The sequence below is a fragment of the Anguilla rostrata genome, chromosome 2 (genome assembly GCF_018555375.3).
Source record: "Anguilla rostrata isolate EN2019 chromosome 2, ASM1855537v3, whole genome shotgun sequence".
Lineage (NCBI taxonomy): Eukaryota > Metazoa > Chordata > Actinopteri > Anguilliformes > Anguillidae > Anguilla > Anguilla rostrata.
Window position 1 is genome coordinate 20,403,991 of NC_057934.1, and position 20,970 is coordinate 20,424,960.

The 20,970-nt window shown below is 41.2% G+C and overlaps 1 protein-coding gene across 16 annotated transcripts in view; it reads right to left on the minus strand.

Annotated features, from left to right (window-relative positions):
• The window catches only part of nrxn1a (neurexin 1a), a 252,478-nt gene that overhangs the window by 108,882 nt on the left and 122,626 nt on the right, over positions 1-20,970 (minus strand). For 9 of the 16 annotated variants that reach the window (XM_064321118.1, XM_064321114.1, XM_064321112.1 and 6 more), the window contains 2 exons: positions 14,576-14,779; positions 11,001-11,027 (listed from right to left, as the gene is read on the minus strand). In XM_064321118.1, coding sequence (XP_064177188.1) covers positions 11,001-11,027; positions 14,576-14,779 — 231 coding nt within the window. The remainder of the gene's footprint in view (positions 1-11,000; positions 11,028-14,575; positions 14,780-20,970) is intronic. The other 7 variants (XM_064321125.1, XM_064321124.1, XM_064321134.1 and 4 more) reach the window with 1 other exon arrangement.

Sequence of the window (20,970 nt, forward strand, 5' to 3'; positions counted from 1 at the left end):
TTGCATCTTGGCTCCTTAAATTAATTGTTAGCGAGTAAGTTTTGTTTTTTATATTGTATTTTAGGGGTATATTGACAGCGATTTAACAGAGTATGTGCCATAGAGGACTGCCATCTACTGTGAACTATTGATAGCCATTACTAATGTGTCTATAGCATGATGCTTGAATCTTATTTAAAGTTGGACTCAGTCACTAACCTATACCAAGCTTTACTTACTAAATAAGTACACTTATTACAAGTATAGAATTGTTGTTGCCAGTTATTTGTGGAATGTGAATGCATTCTGTCGCCTCGGATGTCAAGACATGAAAGTGAATGTTTGCATAAAAACATAATGAATGTGTTTGAGAGGATATATAAAACAGTTACAATCTGACTATTGGCCTGTTATATCCTATTTGTTGCATAACAACGGTCCAAGTCCAACTACCAAGGACAGTTTTGCTTGACAACGGTAAAATATGCCCAAACCAATTTCAGGTAATTAAATCGATAAAAATCAATAAATACAAAAGTAACCATATATAGTCATTGTTGGTAACCCTTTTGTATGTAAGTGGAATGAACCCCTCCGGGCTGTCCCGGTTATTAGAAAATTATGTAGGCTACTTCGGCGGTAGTATGGGGTTACAGAAGAAATCATAGGACAGATGGTCCGACGACAACGTCGCTTTTTCATACGTCAGTGGGCTAATTTGCCTAATCATCGCGGGACTTTAGACCACGGTGGAAACGCAGAGAACAATGGGCTGAAGGAACCTTTTAGTTCCTTGAAAAGTAATTCCTGGGACTAAAAGTTCTGGGTACTTTTGATGGAAATGCAGCTTTAGTTACTTTCATAATCAATTTTGATTGATTCATTTTTTGAAGCTTAAAATGTAGGTGTGACCCTACTGCTTGGACCAAACAACATTTCAATGCCAAGGTTTGACTTCCAAGGTTTTATATTGTCCAAGTTAATCATGCACAAATGTTAAATTTTTAGTATTGCCTGGCAGGGGGCATCAATAGAAGCGTATTGATGTCGATGTGAGCATGCAACAAGCTTTAGCAGCCATACTGTGTTGGGGTATGCAATACGGCATCGATGTTATAGTAGTATGTGTGGGTTCAAGGCATATTAAATAGTACCAGTGTCATGATAATGTGTGCTTTTGAAAGTATTTCCTTAAGTATAACATTAAGTCTTAATATATGGTGGTTGAGATACAGTACTTACTATTACTGCTATCTTAATACTATGCAGTATTTGCTAATAATAATAGTGCATTTGCTGTTAGGGAAATGTCAATCATACTATTCTCATAGTATCACAGCACAGTAATGCCATAGTATTAGTGTTGTAATAATATTGGGTGGGGGAAAAAGAGAGACAGAGAGACAAACCAAGTGAGAGAAACAGGGGGAGAGAGAGAGGAAAGAGATAGCGAGAGCTCCATTGTCAAAGTGTGTTAAGTGTTGCCTTATGTGGAGCCACCTTGTTATAAGATGCCCCACCCCCCCAGCGAACAACATGGTTTACGCTTCTCTCTCATCTTGTGCAGCCCGGCTCTGTAATTATTTTCCCAGAATGCCCCGCTAGGCAGGTAAGGGTCCGACTGCGCAGAGACGTGCAGACGCTGATGGATCTCCCATGGCGCCCGAGCCCTCGTCCTCGTCTCCATGGGAGCGGCGGCGGACCAGAAATGCAGAAAAAACCCCGGCGCTTCTCCGCTCCCGGTACCGCACAGCAGGGTTCTGCAGAACCGGTCCGGAACATCCCGTGGCCCATTCTCCAACATATGCTCACAATAAAATTCTGATTATAATAATGTCATTTACACTTCGCCATTTTGAAATGAGGAGATGGCAACAGCTGTCTTCAGCCAATTATGCCATTTAATACTGCAGATAAAAGAAAACCGGGCCTCAAATTTAATTTAAGATGGCAGCGGGATAAATGCAAGCGCTTAATGTGCTAAATTTTTTGATTACTTATGTAAAGCTATTTAAGTTTATTTTCACATTTCTCATACAGATTTGCTTTTAATGCTCCATGGGGCAATGAGCCGTTGACTAGCCACTATATATTTTATACTATATATTATATATGATCCATTGTTTATTTTTTATGACCTTCTTCAGTAAACCTCTAATGTAGTGCAGGGGAAATGAGCATTGGACTGGTCAAATAATGAGAGAAGTAATTCAGTATCTCATGGCTGAAATGCCTCTTAATGTTCTGTGAAAAAATAAGCCAGTAATTACATTCATAAAATACCTTTTTTTCTGTTAAGACGTTGATGACAGTTTTTTTTTTTTTTACAGCATAACTTCAAAAGATCACCTCCGGTGAACAGTTTAATGAAAGAGGAATCGCCAATCCTGCGTTCATTAAACAATCCCTCATACAGCCATTAGCTTTAAAAAAACAGGTGGATCGTGCCAAAATGTTTTGCCTTATCACCCCTCTTTACACACACACACACACAGGACTGCTAGTACACACATTTTTCCTCTTGCAGTTTCAGTAGGTCACGTTCCCCTCCTTGTCAGTCTTCTGTGTGATCTGCATTACAAATGACACTAGAATGTCTGCTGCTGTGAATATTTATGCAAAGCATCGCTCCGGTAAATGTAGCCTGGCTTGCATATTTATAATGGCGGTTGTTAGAGGAAATGAGGTCCTCAAATTCACAGGAATCTGGTGATTTGGGATCGCTGTTTCAAATGGTCAGCTTGTTATTCCTAACGTGTCTGCTCGAAGATGGCATGCTCCTTGGTAGTGCTATTGTTATTAAATCCTCACAATGCTAGCTCACTAAAGCCTGCCAAAGAACACAGCGTGCGCATGATTGTGAGTGTGTGTGTTCGTGCGCATTTGTGTTTTTTTCCTGTAAACATGAAAAACGTTCTTAAATCTTAAATGATCCGGGGCAGTTAGTGTGGGGGGTCACAGCTGCTGAGTGGTTGTAGTGGGAATAGCAGACTCACTGTCCTACTGCCACTGCTGCAGACAGTCAGTTTGTCTCTTCCTTCATTCCTGCTCATATTCAGCTGTTACAAATACAGTATGGCATGATGATGAACAGGGCTGAGACTCTGCATATTAATCCAGTGCTCGTTTAATTTTGCCTAAGGGTGACTTGCTCAGTTAAGAAAAGAAACTACAGCTGGGCTACTCAACTATTTTCCTGGCTGGGCACAGTGCCTGCACGGCTACTCAACCCTAGTCCTGGAGAGCCATGAGGCCTGCTGGGCTACTCAACCCTAGTCTTGGAGAGCTCTGGAACCTGCAGGCACTTCAGCGCCTGATTCAGTTCATCGCCATCTTGACTGAATCAGTTCAGCGTGGGCGGATTACTTTAGCGGACTGAGGTTCTCCGTGGTGTGAGTTCAGGATTCAAAGGGCTCTTAGAATCCTGCTATTATGTGCCTCTGTAAATGTCAGGGTTTCTCTGTATTTTCTCCTCCTAAAACCTTAATAATATATCATAAATGCAATTTTCAGAAAAGCACATATTCATTGTACAGGTCATAGTTTCTAGTTTGTACACTACAGTGTTTGACTGAAGAGTACCTTCCAGTAATGACGGACCAGTGACCGCAGGTTGTCCGAGCACTTGGAAAAGGTCAGAGGTTAAGAGGGCCCAGCTGCTCCCCTGTGATGGTGAATCACCCAAAGCAAAGGAACGACATTCAAATCTGAGGCCCAGCCAGTAATGTCACAGGATCCCCATGGCAAAAAAAGAAATAAAAATCTTACATGTTTCTTCCAGATTCCCTCTCTTTCTCTGTATCTCACTCTCTCTCTCTCTCTCTTTGTTTATTTTTTTTTTTTCAATTTCACAGTTCTTATTAACACATCACAGTGTTACCAAAGTAAAGGTGACAGGAAAATCTGATAAAATACTTACAAAACCATACACCCACAGACAGACAGACACACACACACACATACATTATATTCAAGGGTCCAAGAACAAAAAAAACAAAAACATATTGGTCCCAAACCAAATGACCAAAAAAAAAAGAGTTTTTTTTTTCCTGTTCTCTTGGTGAAGACAAATACATTCATACAGGCCACACCAATTTACTCCTGATGAAATTTTCTAAAAATAATTTTGATATCTCCTACCATGTATTTGGTCCAATCTTCACCAAATTTGGCTTACACAATCTCAGAAGTGTCATGGTAATAACTATCCAACAACGTTTTGATATTCCAAATCGTTCTCTTGTAAAAAGCTAATGAATCTTAATAGTGGGACATTTCTGAACACATGACTGCCCATGAAACTCCACACCTTTCATCAAAACAAGACACTGATTTGCTATACCATGTTTGGCAAAATTTAACTAATATATAGGGCTATATTACATTACATTACAGGCATTTAGCAGACGCTCTTATCCAGAGCGACTTACACTTTTTTACATAGCATTTTACATTGTATCCATTTATACAGCTGGATATATACTGAAGCAATTTCGGTTAAGTACCTTGTTCAAGGGTACAACGGCAGTGTCCTACCCGGGAATCGAACCTACGACCTTTCGGTTACAAGTCCAGTTCCTTACCCACTGTGCTACACTCCTCCGCAATAACAAAATTGCTATAACAAGCAATTTTGTTTTATTAGCTTATAAATCTTTAGCTGTATTCTTCAGAACAAAAAATCTTTCATAATATGAGTTGTTGGTCGAAGGAACATCTATATACGTCACTCTACTCCTATGACAAACTACTATTCCTATATCCCTATCCTAAAACTAAATTTCTCTATCGCCTTCCACAAATTTCATCCAGTCATCACCAAAATTAAAACACATGATCTCTATTATCTACTGGCAATAGGTACTCAGCATATTTCAGATATTCCAAACCATCTTGCCAAGCCGATCATTGTGCTGTACTAAATTTGGTGCAAACACATGCAGACAGACTACACTAGCAACATGTCTGTAAATTCACAGTTCCTTCATGAATGAAATTCAAGCTCAAACCAATTTGATAGGGTGGCCTCAAACACATGAAAAAATGCTGTTGTCAGCCCATGTGGTTTCACTATTCTCTATGCACAATTCTGTGTCTATGGTTTATTCTGTGTCAAGCCATGTTTATTGCATTTCACTCCTGAATGTTGTTCCCTAGAGACAAAATACTCTTTGTTTAGGACTACTCTTCGAAACATACCCATAATTATGTGCATGGATTTTCTTTTTGAATTATATTCACAAGCAAGCTTCTTCAGTTTATCTCAGTGTGCTTAATCCAGCCATTTTCACTGATTTATATACAGTGTATATTAAATGGTTTTAACAATGTTTTACTATTTAAATTAGCAGTGGTCCAAATTGAGATACAAAATGATTTAGTGGCAACACATGCTTATGCACCATGCCTAGTTTGTTTTTGTTTTTATTTGAATCCGGTTTCTAATTGATGTTATTTGGTTTTTTAATCTTATATTTTTTAATCATTTGCCTGTCTGTTCCCATACCTCTGATACACTGCACACTTGTTATACTGTACACTTTTACTGTGTATATTAAGTGCTACAAAAATGATAATCACCTTCTCACAAAGAACAAATTTACCATGTGGACCTTTACAATGCACTTTAGTTCATTTTACAATCTTGCATTAATGAAAAACACTAAAACAACATTGCCTTCTAGTCATGGACCTCTTCACATGCAACTTGGACTAAGATGGTAAGTGCACTTTTCTCTTTAAAAGTTAAAGATAGTTTCTATGTTAAATGTTTTTCTAAGTGTTAAACTCAAATATGGTATTTATGCATAAATGATGGAAATTATTGTAATCTACAACATACTTGCTTCATTAGCTTGATACCTTCAAAAGGTTTTAGAGCACATGTTTCTAAACATAACTATGTTATTGGTCTGCTTGCATCCCACAATTGCTGCTTGCAGTTACATTTTGTGTTGGTCAGCTTTCCATTATCAAACAGAGATTTTGGACCTCAGTATCTTTGTCAATTCAAAACCAATCTCAATGCCATTTCACAGGTGGACTACAATCGTCATGGGCTTGCCAAATACGGACTTAGGTACAGATATGTCACTCTATTACTATGTTAAATGCTTTTCTAAGTGTTAAACTCAAATATGGTATTTATGCATAAATGATGGACATTATTGTAATTTACAACATACTTGCTACATTAGCTTAATACTTTCAAACAGTTTTAGAGCGCCTAATTTTTATCTTGATTTTAGTTTGTAGTCTTAATGGTTATATAATATCTTTTTTTTTATGTACAGCACATTGAGTTGCACCCGCTGTCGGAAATGTGCTTTATAAATAAAGTTTGATTGACTGATAGAATGATTTGGTGGACACCCTCTAAAATGTGCATACAAACTATTTTTCACAGACATAACTCAATCTAAATCCAGAGTAACTAACGCCATCATTTCAGTAGGATCTTTGTGGCTAACTCTCATGTTCAGCAAGCCAGGCTATTAATCTAATATGCCTAGCACTAATGGTGAATTAATAAATTCCCTTTCATGTGTACTGAAATTCTGTCAAATTGGTCTGCCTTTGTTCAACAACTAGCAAGCCAATACCGATATATTTCATTTATTTTTATGAGTAAGAGCATTGCTGCCCTTGGCATTAGCCTACAAACAGTTGTATTTTATCATGTCAATAAGTTAAACTGCACCTCTATAGAAAGTAGCTAACCTTAGCTATGGTTAGTGATCTAATTTAGCCATTCTATATCTCCCAAATGCATGGTGTTTAACTTACATGCTGGCTAAAATATTTCAGATGCGTACTGATAGCTAGCTAGTAGGGGTGGAGGGAGAGACACTATTTGTATTTTTATCTGTATTTGTTCAACCAGCACCATTATTTCTATTTGTATTCGGAAAAAAATGGAGATGGGTGTGGCGTAAACCGGAAATGGGTGGAGATTAACACGGAAGCTGTATAAAATTCCAAAAATCCCAGATTGTTACCATTATAATCACTGGCACTATTGTTGAGATATTAAAGCATTAAAGTCATGGTTTTACAATAATATCAATAATAATCCAACTTAACAACAGGTAATTAGATTTTTAAAACTGTATTTAACAAACAATTACATTTATGTTATATAGCCATAACAGGCTTTTATAAGACTGGGGTAAACAAACAAGTTAAATCAAGTTTTAAACATAGGCAAAACATTTTTAGAAATCAAAGTGCTATGTACAAACTGCATTAACCCCACCACCGCTACCTGAGGGGCACTGAAGTCAATTATAAACTGAAATAATGCTTTTAAATTAATAAAATAGTTCCTTGTCTACATTATGAACTACTGTATGCAATAATAATAAATAAAAAAACTACAGAATATAAGGCTAAATGTTTTGTTGATTTTGTTTATTAATACTTTTCTTCCCTCTTTATTCAAGCCCCACTTTACCTGTATGTTTGATTTGCATAAGCTTGGGTAAATTAATGGAAAAAATGTAAAAGCTTCCTTGGGTGTAATACATATTCAGCTATTATGTTTTTATTCAAAGTTCCCCAATTTATATTTTGTAAAAACAAGCTCCTGCACATGAGCTGGGAGCAGTCCAGCGCGATGAGGAGACACTACATCCCTTGTTATACCGAAAAATAGTTTGGAGGGCAGATCAGATATTTTACAGCCACATGAGCCAGTGCTGGGTGTGTCATTAGCCAACAACCTATATCTGTAATGTTTAACTCTAGTTTAACTTTATTACATACTACCACTACGCTGATGGTTGGCTGTGTCAGACGTATCCAACATTACAGCATCGATTTCTGAACCAGCAATGACCTCATTTTAATCAAGATTAAGAAACCTTATTTTTCAAAACTATTTCCTTGAAATAAAGGACACAGCTGAATCAATTTCAATGTTTGTATTTCTATATTATAGCGATTTTGTTATCTAGACTAAGGGAAACTGTATTGAGGCATATTACGGTAACACTGAAAAAAGCGCTAAAATGTGCATGAGAAAACATAAAATGGAAAAGTAGTTAAAGAAATACAAACAGTGCAATATTTTTAAAAAGTAATTCCATCGGCCGTTCAGCACATCTCTTCCTTCCTTCTCCTTGGAGTGCGCTTTTACATAGCCTATGCGCCAATGCGCAGCTTTGGTGGTTTGCTGGGACAGATGCGCAAAAATGCGTTATATTTCACACAGTTGCTGCGTAGCTATTCTATTTAATTTGTTCAAAGTCTCAGTTTCAGTGAAAACCTGAAAATATATTGGTGGTGTTTTCTTAGCACAGTTCTATGCCTATCATTTCTATAACCACAGCATCCACAATTATTCATCCCCGCCCTAAAGGCTTTTATCAACTTCATCACAATTGCTGTTAATGAATTTCCTGTTATTATATGAGCAAACTAGGTTTTGATACCGCTTTATTGGGGAATTTGTATCAAAGCAACGTTCATTCAAGTACTGAATAGCGTTCCGGAGTAGACAGCGACACGTTCGCACTTGGATAAAAGCACCTGTTGTTGTCTATTGTCTGGCAGGGGGGGTTTGTGAAGAAACTGACTCCAAAGCCTGATGGTGTCACTCTGGCCTATCTAGTGCTAAGAGAAACTCTCACTTGCTGTCTCTCTGCTGGTGTGTGTGTATGTCCAATTGAGAAACGTGGTTCTGACTCCTGAGCGAATGGGAAGAAAAGATCCAAATCAGATAATATTTGGCCATAATAGTGGCCAAATTCGAGAGGAAAAAACATTCAGAGGGTCACCGAATATGGTGTTTGTATTCGGCACCATCCCTATTAGCTAGCTGGATGTAAATGTATATATTACATATATGCCGTTTTTTTATGTCTTATAAGCATGGCACTTCAATCCTCCCCCAGCTAGAGGTCACAACAGCCTCTTTGTCAAACCACTTCTAAAACAATTATCCGATTTGTACCACCTCAGTAATCTAAGTTGATAAAATAATTGCCACTAATTAAGCACACTCAAGTAGTGAATGACCATTAAAATATAAGTTTAAATTCCTGCAGGTCACATGGTGGAAACAAACTGGTGGCCCTTCTTATAAGCACAGTGTAGGTGGGATATGTATCACAATATGGTGCTATACTCAATATAGTCAATGTGTAGTGCAGTGTTATATTACATTACACTACAGGCATTTAGCAGACACTCTTATCCAGAGAAACTTTTACACAACTTTTACATAGCATTTTACAGCTGGATATATACTGAAGCAATTCAGGTTAAGTACCTTGCTCAAGGGTACAACGCCAGTTTCCTACCCAGGAATCGAACCTATGACCTTTCGGTCACAAGCCCAGTCTTATAGAAAGTATGATTAAGGATTTAATACAGTACTATGTGTATGATCTAATACTCGTTTTAAGATAATGTGTTGAATTACATTTTTTAAGTGAAGTTTACAAGCATAATAATACCAAGTATTAATTAAACCTCCCTGCATAAAAACTAAGGAAATGAATCACAAAAAAAGTTTAATGTTTGTGCCAAAAACCTCAGAAGACAGGAAAAGAAACTTATCAGCCTGAACACTAACATCAGCCTGCTGCTGCTGTATCAGCACAGAGCATCTGGAGTTATGAGCTGGAAAATAGATTCATATCCTTAACAGATCATAGCAATATATGCGCTATACTCTATAACATACACTATAATACAGAATATATGAATTAATCACACTAGTTTAAAGATTGTATGCTATGTACTAACACCGTTTGTGGACAAACTCTGCTGGAAGACTGATATAAGATATGTGGTGCTAAAGAGGACACATGGGCATGCTGGAAATGCTTAAAAAAGTGTCTTTTTATTTAAAAACAAAACAAAACATGAAAGCATGCTTATAAAAGTGCAAAATCGATTGCCAATACACCGAACAGAGCGTCTACTCTAAGAGTATGAATTAGGCTCTTTGAGAGGAGGTTTGAATCTTCAGAAATTTGCCCAGTGGTGAATGCATGTTGTTTGAAGTGCAGTAGACAGGGCCTTAGCGGCTGTCAAAGCTCTGTGCTGATACACTTTGATGGAAGGCAGGCTTTCGCTAGCATTAGGGCTGATCAATTTAATTTTCTGCCTTTTGATGCTTTTGGCAAATGCAAACACTTCACTTAAAACATAGTTTGTGATGTATACGGTGCAGTCCTTTTTATACACAGTCACGGGGGACCAAAAGTAATTGGACAACTGGCCACTCGGCTGTTTCTTGGCCAGCTGTGTGTTGCTGCCTCATTAGTTCATGCACTGTCCTCCATCTTTGCATTTGATCATCTATCTTTCTCCAGCTGCCTTTTCTGTCCAGCAAGATGTAGAAACCACATCACTGACTACAGGCCCTCATTTTGTGAATCCATGGCACCTCAGCAACAGTGAGGAATGGTGACTGTAGGCTCTGATGAAACCAAAAAAATAGTACCCCCAGAAGTATCTGTTTCAGGCTCTCTGAGTTGAATTCTGAGGTAAAATAAGAAGAAATGCGCGTTTCAGGCTGTCCAAGTTGGAGACTGAGGTTTAATAATAACAATTGTGTGTTTCAGGTTCTTTGAGTTGAAGGCTGAGGATTGTGTTTGATTATAAGAAATGACAGGGTGTAAAGAATAATCTGTGAACAAGATATTTTTGCCCATCATTAACACCTCTTCACTTCTTCTCTTTTCCCCTCCCATCATTCCCTCCTCCCCCACCACCACTACCACCAGCACTCTCTCAGTCATGTCTCACACTATCTCTCCAGGACAGATGCCCTGGTTTGGAGGCAGTCCATCTTTCACCCAACCAGGACACTTTATACTGAAGGTTAATGGATCTGACATCTGTTGTGTAAATTACCCTGTTAATATGTACAAACCCATGTGCTCTGGCACAGAGTTGACCATTATAATGGATAAGCCCTAAACGAGACACAGTGCACCATTCACGCACACACAGAGCAGTTGAGAGACAGAAATCAGAGCAAAAGAGAAGGAATGCGAACGTTCACTTACTGGATGTACAGTTAATCCTGATACAGTCTAGATGGGGAAGAATAGATGACATGTAAATTCATCCTTCAAGGTAACAGCTGCATACAACCATCAAAATACAGAATCCACTACTCTGGGGACAGACACACAGACACTCTGGCTAAAGACGCTTCGTCCATCCCGCAAGATGGCATGCCCTGCAGCACTTCCTGTCTCCACTGAAGAGTTCCAGGAAAGAGAGACATCCTAAACCAATCTCCTTCCTCATGAAACATTCATTAGCAGTATGGCTTTCAATGGGGTGTATGCTTTCAACTGAATAAGTGACCATTACACAGATTAACACTGTGCGCAGACTGAGGCCTCCAATAATAAAAAAAGCTGCCTTACTGCTCATGAATATTCAGGGAATCTGCCTTGAACAGGAACTCTCCAGCAAGGGGAGGAAACTCTGTCCTCCCAGCCAGGAGCGGACGATGACCATCTCGCCGATGATCTGAGCATCTTTGCTATGGCTCACTCTCACGCTCTGGTCCATACACACAGTAGGTGGACCTCATCTGCAGACCCCACCCCACCATATAAAGGGAGGGGCTGGGAGGAGTCTGGATCAGGTGTGTGCCGGGCCAGAGCGCCAGACAAAAGCCACAGCCAAGCCCGGCCGCACGGGAAGCCAGCTGGGGGTTTTCTGTTCCCGCCCATTAGTCTGGCTAAATAAGAAGAGCCCTCAAAGGCGCATGGTCCCCGACTGGCCTGCCTCCTCCTACACACAGGTAAGAGAGCTCCAAAAAATTCAATGTCATTCTGTAGGTTTATATAGAGACAGATTTAGGGAGGCTCTCCTTCACAGTGGAGTATGGAACAGGGCCAGACTGGCCCAGGACACCTTCGGTCACAGGGCGGTCTTGGTCTCTCACAGTAATCCTCCAAGGGCCCACTGGTCAACACTAATAGAAACACTCAAATAATTCTCCAGCTGGCAGCAAGCTACTAATTCAATTCAGTCACAATTAATGTATTCCAATTATGCCATGCTTTACCTTATTGCTACATGGAATTATATGAAAGGATATTCTTAAAAAGGTGATTAGATTTTTGTGAGATTGACTCAGCCAGCAGTAGGCGGGGCCACTATGACAAAGCAGGCCAATGGGATTTAGGCAGGACCGCAGAAAGACAACTGTGAGGAACCTAGTAACCACGCATGTCCAGCTCTCCTTCCCGTGCGACCGCAGCCGGTCTCGTGCCGTCAACCGCAGCAGAAAAGTGGTCGCAAACAGCCAAAGACCATCGCAGACTCGCCCTTACAGGGAATGCTGTTCTCTTTAGGAAGGAGGGAGGAGGGAGAGGGAGGAGTGTGGGTGGTTGGGTGGTTTAGTGGGACTTGGCCTACTAGCTTTCAAATACCAAAATAAATAAACAAAAGTGTGTGCTCAATTTTGACCAATTATTTGTGGTGACTGAGTTTGTTGATGCAGCTTGGTTGTCATGGATGCAGTTGCCATGGTACCACTGGCTCTGCACTACTTGAGGTAACATGAACACTGTCGAAGGAGCATCTTGGGGGGGGGGGGGGGTTAGCCACATTAATAATAAGAGACAGTTGGCAGTTTTCTAACACTTATATAGTGTTCCTCTGGTCTCCAGGCCTCTACTGGGTAGTGGCCTCTGACAACTAATTCTGTGCCAGATTAAATGCCTTTACATGTAATCAAATCCTGTGTGTGCAGGTCTAGGTCTGGTCTGTTTACATGTTGGATTACACGTCTCTTCACTCGTTAGGCTTGACTGATGTATTTTGATATCTAAATCTTAACATCCCTTAACTGCATTCTCTCCATTAATATCCTCTACAAGACCTTTGTGAAGATGACAGGCTGTCACCGTGGTATTGAATGCATCTCAAACTGACCTTTATATTGGTCTTTGCGCCAGTATACAGTAAAGTCTCGTGGAAGAGATATGCACAGAGCAGAACAGAGGTGTAAGCAGCGCTCCGTTATGTGGGCAGAAGGGTAAAGCTCAGTGTATAATTACATCTGGCTGTGGAGTTTATTAAGCCCATCCCGCAGGCTGTGTATCCTGGCTGGTAGCAGGACAGGATAATCAGCGTGCCACACTGCCTCAGACAGCAGGGGCTGATTAGACCAGGGAAAACTGGGAAATGCAGGGACTGTGGGTGAGAGAAAGATGCATTTTGCGTATGTATGAGTATGTATGTGCATTTGACGGCCGGGGTACGTGTGTTTGTAGGCGTCGTGTGGGTGTGTGTGTGCATGCGTGTGTGTGTATGTGTGCTTGCAAGCATGTATGCGTGCATGAGTGTGTGTGTGCGTGTGTGCGTGTGCTTGCATGCATGTGTGCATCTGTGTGTGTGTGTGTGTGTGCTTGCGTGAATGTGTGTGTGTGTGCGCGTGTGCATGTGTATGTGTGCATGCGTGTGTGTGTGTGTGTGTGTGCGTGCACGTGTGCGTGCATGCGTGTGTGTGTGTATTTGGGGGTAGTGTGTTTGTGTACTTCTGGGGGTAGTGTGTTTGTGTATGTGTGTGTGTGTGCGTGTGTTTGGGTGTAGGGTGTGTGTGTGTGTGTGTGTGTGTGTGTGTTTGGGGGTAGTGTGTTTGTGTATGTGTGTGTGTGCGTGCGTGTGTGTGTGTTTGGGGGTAGTGTGTGTGTGTGTTTGGGGGTAGTGTGTTTGTGTACGTCTGGGGGTAGTGTGTTTGTGTATGTGTAGGATCAGGAAAGGACGTAGAAAGCATTCCCTTGGTTCATAAGGGCGGCAGCGTGCTCTATTGGCAGTGAGCGCTGGGCAGCAGGCTCTGGCCATTGAAGGTCGACATATAGAGATATTACACATGTGTGTGCGTGTGTGTGTTTTGTGTGTGTGAGACAGCAATCCTAAAAGGGTATATATGCTTTTATACTATGAATATTCAGGTATGTAAAAATATATGCCCATATTGCACTAAATACACAGTAAAATGTTCGGTGTTCAACCAGTGTTTAATCAAGTCTTACAGAGTGCATATGGTCCCTGTGGGGGGGAACACTAGACACTGGGCACAGGGCATTTTACTGTGTACACGGGTGTCATCATGTGTGACTGTGCAGAAATGTATGATTAAAGAAATGTATTACCGATGTTTATTAATTGGGTGAGAACCAGTGTTTATGAGGAATGCAACTTCTGATGTTTTGCATACTTTGGGTTGCAGTGTATGACTAGGGTGTGGATGTGGCTGTAGCCACAGCACTACAAGCACAGCATCACATATAGTTTTGTGAATAATTAATTAGACCTGTATCATTTAATTAGTCCTGTAATGTATAATTTGGCATGTTGTGTATTAGGTGTACTGTGGAGTGTGGCAGGTCTGGATAGGGACTACCTAGGTTGTCTATGATATTAGAAAACAGTATTTTATGTAGACAATCACCTTCTCTGTAGTTGTAACTGTAGCCTGTTGTGTGTAATTAGGCTTTTGTATATAATATGGTCCGTTGTGCATAACCGGACATGTTGTGTACGGTGAATAATTCGGACGTGCTGCAGGAGTGGGTGTGGCTGCAGCTGGTGGGCGTGTCCAGGCGGGGGTTACCTAGATTGACAGTGAGCCGGACGCGCCCGGCGTCCAGCTCCAGCCGCAGGGTGTCGGCCGAGTCCCGGGACGTGGTGGCCATCAGGACCCCGTACGCCCGCTGGGAGCGGAACCTGAGGGACACGTCCTCGGCCTCCGTGTGCATCGCCACCGGCAACTGGATCTTCATGAACTTGCTGCCGTCAAAGCTCAGGATGGTGGCATCTGTATGAGGAGAGAGAGACGGGGGCGGGATAAGAGTTTAAGTTTAAGATTCACACGCGCATGTTCATTGGCATACATACATTGCATCGTGTTCTCAAAGGAAACTATTAAAGTAAAAGACTGACTTTGACTTTTTCACTGTTCATTGTAACAAACTGTGACAATAGTAGTAATTAATCTAAGCCTATTATTGATTTTTTTAATTCAATATAAATTGATATATATATATATATATATATATATATATATATATATATAACACTATATCATTGATAAACTATTAAAAAGTAACATAATAATAATAAGCAGACAATGAAAAACTGCAATTACTGGGCACTCAGCGGTGTTATGTGTTCCAGCCACAGTTAAAGTTAATTATGTATGCATTTTCATGTTGGTAATCTAGATTTCTTTTGGTGATATTCATCCCATACACAGCATAGTGCATACAATAAAATCAGATGATCACCACTATAGATGCAAAAAATTAATTAATACAATTTTTTAAAATTTCAACACCAAGCATAATACTTTAAGAATTCAGTAATTATTGTTAATGACCTGACTAGCTATACAAAGCAGGCTCTGTGGACACTGCAAGCTAGCCGAGGGGGAGACAGAAACTCACTTTTTCATTACTGACCCAAAGTACCTCTTCATCAAAGGCTAATTTTCACCAAAATTCTCTCATTTCAAAATCTACACAAACCAGATACAATAAAAATGCTTCTGGGTGAACAGGCTGTAGAAATAGAGGTGGCGACCCTATACTTTGGATATGGGCTAAACAATGATTTGAGTGTGTATTTCCATTTATATATTTTGTCCTTCTCATTAATTTTAAAACAGGGGTGTTATATTTTCTTAATTAAAAACACCATTTTTCAAGATGGGGTCAGTGTGTTCGTGTTTGGGGGGTTGGGGTGCAGACAATGTTATCTGCTATCTTCTGTCATGCAAATAAAGCAGATTTAAATTTGAAATAGAATTTGACAGTGAGTGAGAGAGAAGGGGTGAGAGAGATGGACAGAGAGAGAGAGAGAGAGTTCTGCTGTGAATGTGCTGATGTGAGGGACAGAGGCATTTTCCTGCTTTGCCGAGGAGTCGAGAACCTTCTCTGCAGATCTCACGCAGAGCCTGTACCACGCAAGTCTAGGTGCCAAACAGTCGCAAGAGTGACATATCTTGGCGAGTGTTGAGGCGCAGACACTTGAATCACAGGTAGCAGCCTGTTCCTCCATCTTATCCGGGTGCGTAGCACAGCTTGCACTCCACATGCTGCCCATTTGCAGAGCTGAACGTAACTAAGGCACATTACCCCACCCCGCCACCACTCAAGGTCTGAACGGCAATACTGCGTTCAGGATTCAAACCTGCAACCGCCTTGTGAAAAGCTTTGTGTCCCAGTCGCCAACCTCCGACCATCAACAAAAATTAGAGACCAAGTAAGAGGATTTAAAAACAAACTTGCACAACAGAGGCATCTTTGAGAAGACAGAGCAGCTTAGAGAGAAATATTTGGAATGGGGGAGGGGTTGGATATCAGAGAATGTGAAGTACAGTGCAGTGTGATTCAAAAGCATGAGTTGGCTCAAGGTGCAATGCACAATATAGTATATATAGAGTATATATATACAGAAAGAGAGAGAGAAAGAGAGTGTGTGTGAGAGAGAGAGAGAGAGATGAGGATAGAACAGTCTGGAAGTCTCAAGCAGCAATGCAATTTACAAGATAAATAAGAAAAGCTGTACTTCCTGTACCCACATTTGACAGCTCTCTCCTGCAGAGCGTAAGAGCTTATGATCCGCAGTATGCGAGATCCATTTTAAAGAGCTCATCAGATCTTTTCTCACACCTGTGCCCGTTAATTGGCGGGAGAGAGAGGTCGGAGACGCGTCTGCCAGACGGACCCTGGCTCCCTTTGATGGTGCTTGGCGGGGCTTTGATGCCGGGGGACAGGCGTGCAGCTGTGTACAGAACTGCGCGCCCACTGAGCCACCAAGTCAAACCCAGCCCTGCGATCATTAGCTCGGCTGTGATTACAGTTTAACTCGCAGTGCAGGCGCTTCGCACAATGCCTCGGAAACCCTGATCAAATGCAGTACCCCACCGATGTAGCCAAAACATCTCGTGACTATCGCAAAATCGTCGTATGGTCTTAGAGATCTGACGACAAAGGGGAAAAAATAATAGACGTGATTAAGAGTTTCAAATTCTTCCCATCTCAATATTATGTTGGCAGAGCACAAAATGTCACGTGCTAACCGTTTAAAGCGAGAGGTCAGATGTAATGTAACGTGATACTGCGGACAGACGACGACAGTCCTGTAGGCTCTGTAAGTCACATGACCCATGGGGAGAGGGTGTGACAGAATGCGGCAGACATGAGCATTGGGGAACAAGATACACAGTATCTCAACCCCAACAAAACCCCTACAGCAAGACTCTCACCCAAAATCCAATATCAATTCCCCATACCTAGAGCCACCAGTTTGTTTTCTCACATAGTAATTCAGTCGTCCACCAGCTGGGGGCACAATAGCCTCTTTGTCAAGCCACTTCTCAAACAATTATCCCATTTGCACCACCTCAATCATTAAGTTGATAAAGTAATTGGCACTAGTTAAGCACAGACAATGATTAATGGTGATGTTTACAAGAAATACACACATGTTAAATTGACTCTGATTACTTTGGCCTTATACCATGGGCCTGCTGCAGTATTTTTAAGTGTTGTTAGCAAAAGAAAATGCTTGGTAGAAGCAGTAGAAAATGCTCACATTAAAAATGATTTATATTACAGTTATATCAACTTGCACAAAAAAGTTATATTAAAAATAAATCAAATTGGTAATAAGAAAATAGTTTGCAGTTGAGGTAAAATGATAAATTAAATAAAAGTGGTGAACATCACGTAGCTGACAGAGTTCAAATGAAAACTGTGATTGTATTTTATGATGGGCAGTTGTTTAACAGTCTCTTCTGTCATTGATTCACGATGCTTGTTGAAAATGTTTCCATAGGAAGACACACATATTTCTGCCTCGACTAAGTTTGTTTCCACAGCAAAATCTTGTTTTGTATTTTGAGTTAGGTTTGGAAATATTTCTTCAGCTGTATCCCAAAATTCACCCAGTAGCATTGCAGTGAATTTTTCTTGCGCAAATCATTTTTAATTGCCCAGCTCAGGTCAAGAGGCTTTGTCAAAGCTTAGAATCGAGTTTAATGGGTAGAGGGTAGACAGGTTGAGTCTGCACACTCGCAAAAATCGTGACAGCCTAAATAAATTGATATAAAAGTGGTTTACTTTTGAGTTGATCAAGGTTGCAATACGTTGTGAGTTCCTCTGCAATTTCATTAAAAGTTTTGACACATTGGTGGTTCATTGTCTGTGCTGTGTGCCTGCTGAGCAGGGGCACAATATTCATCTATAAGCTGTTCAATTTTATCATAGGTTTCGCGGATTCTGATGTCAGGACAACCGGATCATGTCAAAGAGACTCTTGCAATTTTCAACGATTAACAAGAGCAGCGCCTCCAAACCCTTATCCCTCAATAATGCCTCGAGCTCTGTCAGCACAGTGGTGTCTGGAGTCATATTGATCTCCGTTTCCACAAATCTGGGATAAAAATGGATGTACTTTGAATGGTACTCAGCAGCATAATAGCAACTTCCCCATCTGTCTGGTTTTTTTTTGTGGTTCAGGGGGAGTTTTATTGACCGAGAAGAGCCTTGCTCTGTAATCGAACTTCTAATATGCTCCATATAAGGCATTTTCCAGCTTGAATAATGTTTAAAGACTTGGTCACTGTCAAGAAGTTTTTCGACAAAATCAGTTTTACGGAACGTAGTTGACTCAATAATAGTTGCTCGTGCCACAATTTAGGCATTGCAAGTTAAATGCACTGAATTTGGCAACAAGCTTTTAAGGATGTCTTCATATGACAATGCAGTCCATCTTCATATGCTTGTAACATATAACTAATTTTCTCAAAAACATGCTCTTCAGCTATCGCAAACCTTATGAACACTGCACATCTAAAATGTCTTGCTAAAAAATAAAGATCACTTAAATCCAGAAGTGCGTGGCCACAGATGGTTGTGGCCCTAAAGGACCACATAGAGCCTTTATGCCAGCAGCCGGCTCTGCAATGCTCCGCCCTGTAGGCTCAGACAGGTACATATTACATATAGCAACCTGGTGGGCTGTACTAATGAGCGCTTGACCAGGGACCTGAGAACTAACAGGTAATTAAGTGACCGTTTAAGAGTCAGCTGATGGTGAACTGATGAAAAAAGAGAGACGAGGGTGAACAACAATGGAAGCAAGAGAGGAGGGAAATTACCTGATCCCCCCGGGGCTCACAAGCTGAACAATATTTATCTTATCACATTCTCTGAGATTATTAAAAACTCACTGTATACCCCAACAGAAAAAGAATAAAGTGCACTGTCAAGGTAACAGCAACACAAAATACATGTGCAAATATTGCCACTTTCAGATATAGTCATACATTTCGCTGGTGTAAAATATATTTATCATTACATTTAAACAAATGGCCACATATCTATGATAAACTGTAATATATTTCATTTCTTTCGGGATATAGGAGTATTCCCTGTGGTACTTTTAAGGTTTTTTCTAACATACGATGTTAGAGAAAATCTAATCAAAAGCAAGCGTAACACAGCACCTACAGCAGCAAATCAGTCAGGTTGCAATCCAACGTGGCTATTGAGCTATCTATCTGCTTTGTAGGTGTGCAGGCCAAAGTACAGGAAACACTTAGGCAAGCAAACCCCAAATTTGTCGCAAATGCAGAATGGGAACCAGGATGCCGTGCACTACAGTAAATACGAGCAATAAATCAGATAGTAAAAAATAATGAGGGGCCTGCTTCAAACGAGAGAGGATATGGAACTGAATCCTTAGCAAATGGAAGGGGGCAGAATGCATGAGGAAGGTAACGCAGTGCTGGCAGCCCCCGCCTTGCGAAACAGCGACTCCTCTGGTTGACCCGGGCATCTACAGAAACCGCTGAGCAAGCCGAAGTGGTGACTGTCAGCACATTCTGCAGAGCTCTCCTATAAATTGATGGAGGAGGTTGTTTCGATTGATGTTACAATGTGTTCCACAGAATGACCATAATGCACTTCTATTGTCTTGATATTCTATGAGCACAGCAGCAGGGAATGTGATCGGAACACCAGTGTAGGTTCAAAGGTGTTATGCATAATGCAGTCCTCCACATATGTACAGCATAGCACTGCATGGAAATCTAATCTGATCCACCTATGTTCGGGTTAGCCTACACACTAAAAACCTTAGGAGCTGTTTGTTGTGCTGTTTGATTCATATGCATGTATGTATGTATGTATGTATGAATGTATGCATGTATGTATGCATGCATGCATGCATGTATGTATGAACGTATTTTCAGGTCTGTGTTTCATTTACTTAAATGCCTCTTGATATAATATGTAAAGCCATTTCCAAGCACAAAATGCGAAGGGAGATTTGGAGCATATTTAAAATGTTACGTCGTGCATGACGGGGCCCTTGCGTGCGACCGGAGCTTGTGCACAGCATGTCAACATGGCTCTTGTCACATTTCATTAGGGAATGCGTGTCAACGCAATACCCTGCAATGGCCAACGGGTTCCCATCCCCCATTTGCGAAAGCACCAATAAACGGCATGTGCTTAATTAGGCTTCCTCTACTGCCGTGTGCAGTGCCTGCGTTCTGCCACAGGGAGGTACAGCGGGAACACATGAGCGAGCGCCCGACTAATCATCCTGACAGCTTCCCAGAGACCGGTGCCTGCTCCGCCCCGCCAGCGAAGAAGCAATCTGGAGACGCTGGAACGGCTGGACGCGCGCCAGGACACGGATGTGCTCCGCCGTCTCTCTCTCCCTTTCAGGAAAACGCAGAGCCTCCTTTCTGACCGCGGGGCCCGCTCCGAGGAAGACCATTCCGGCCTTCCTCGAGAGCGAGGGCTTCGAGACGACTTTCCTGCCGTGGCTCCAAAATCGGAAGGCGCCGAGTCGCACTCAACAGATGCGCACGCTGCCGCAACCTGCGTTATCGGCAGGGGAGGGAACAGACACGCACGCTCTCTCTTCTGAAGAGCATGATGTCACCCCGCCGCTCCTTTCTGCAGTCTAAAAGCTGAGCGTGCTCGGAGAAGA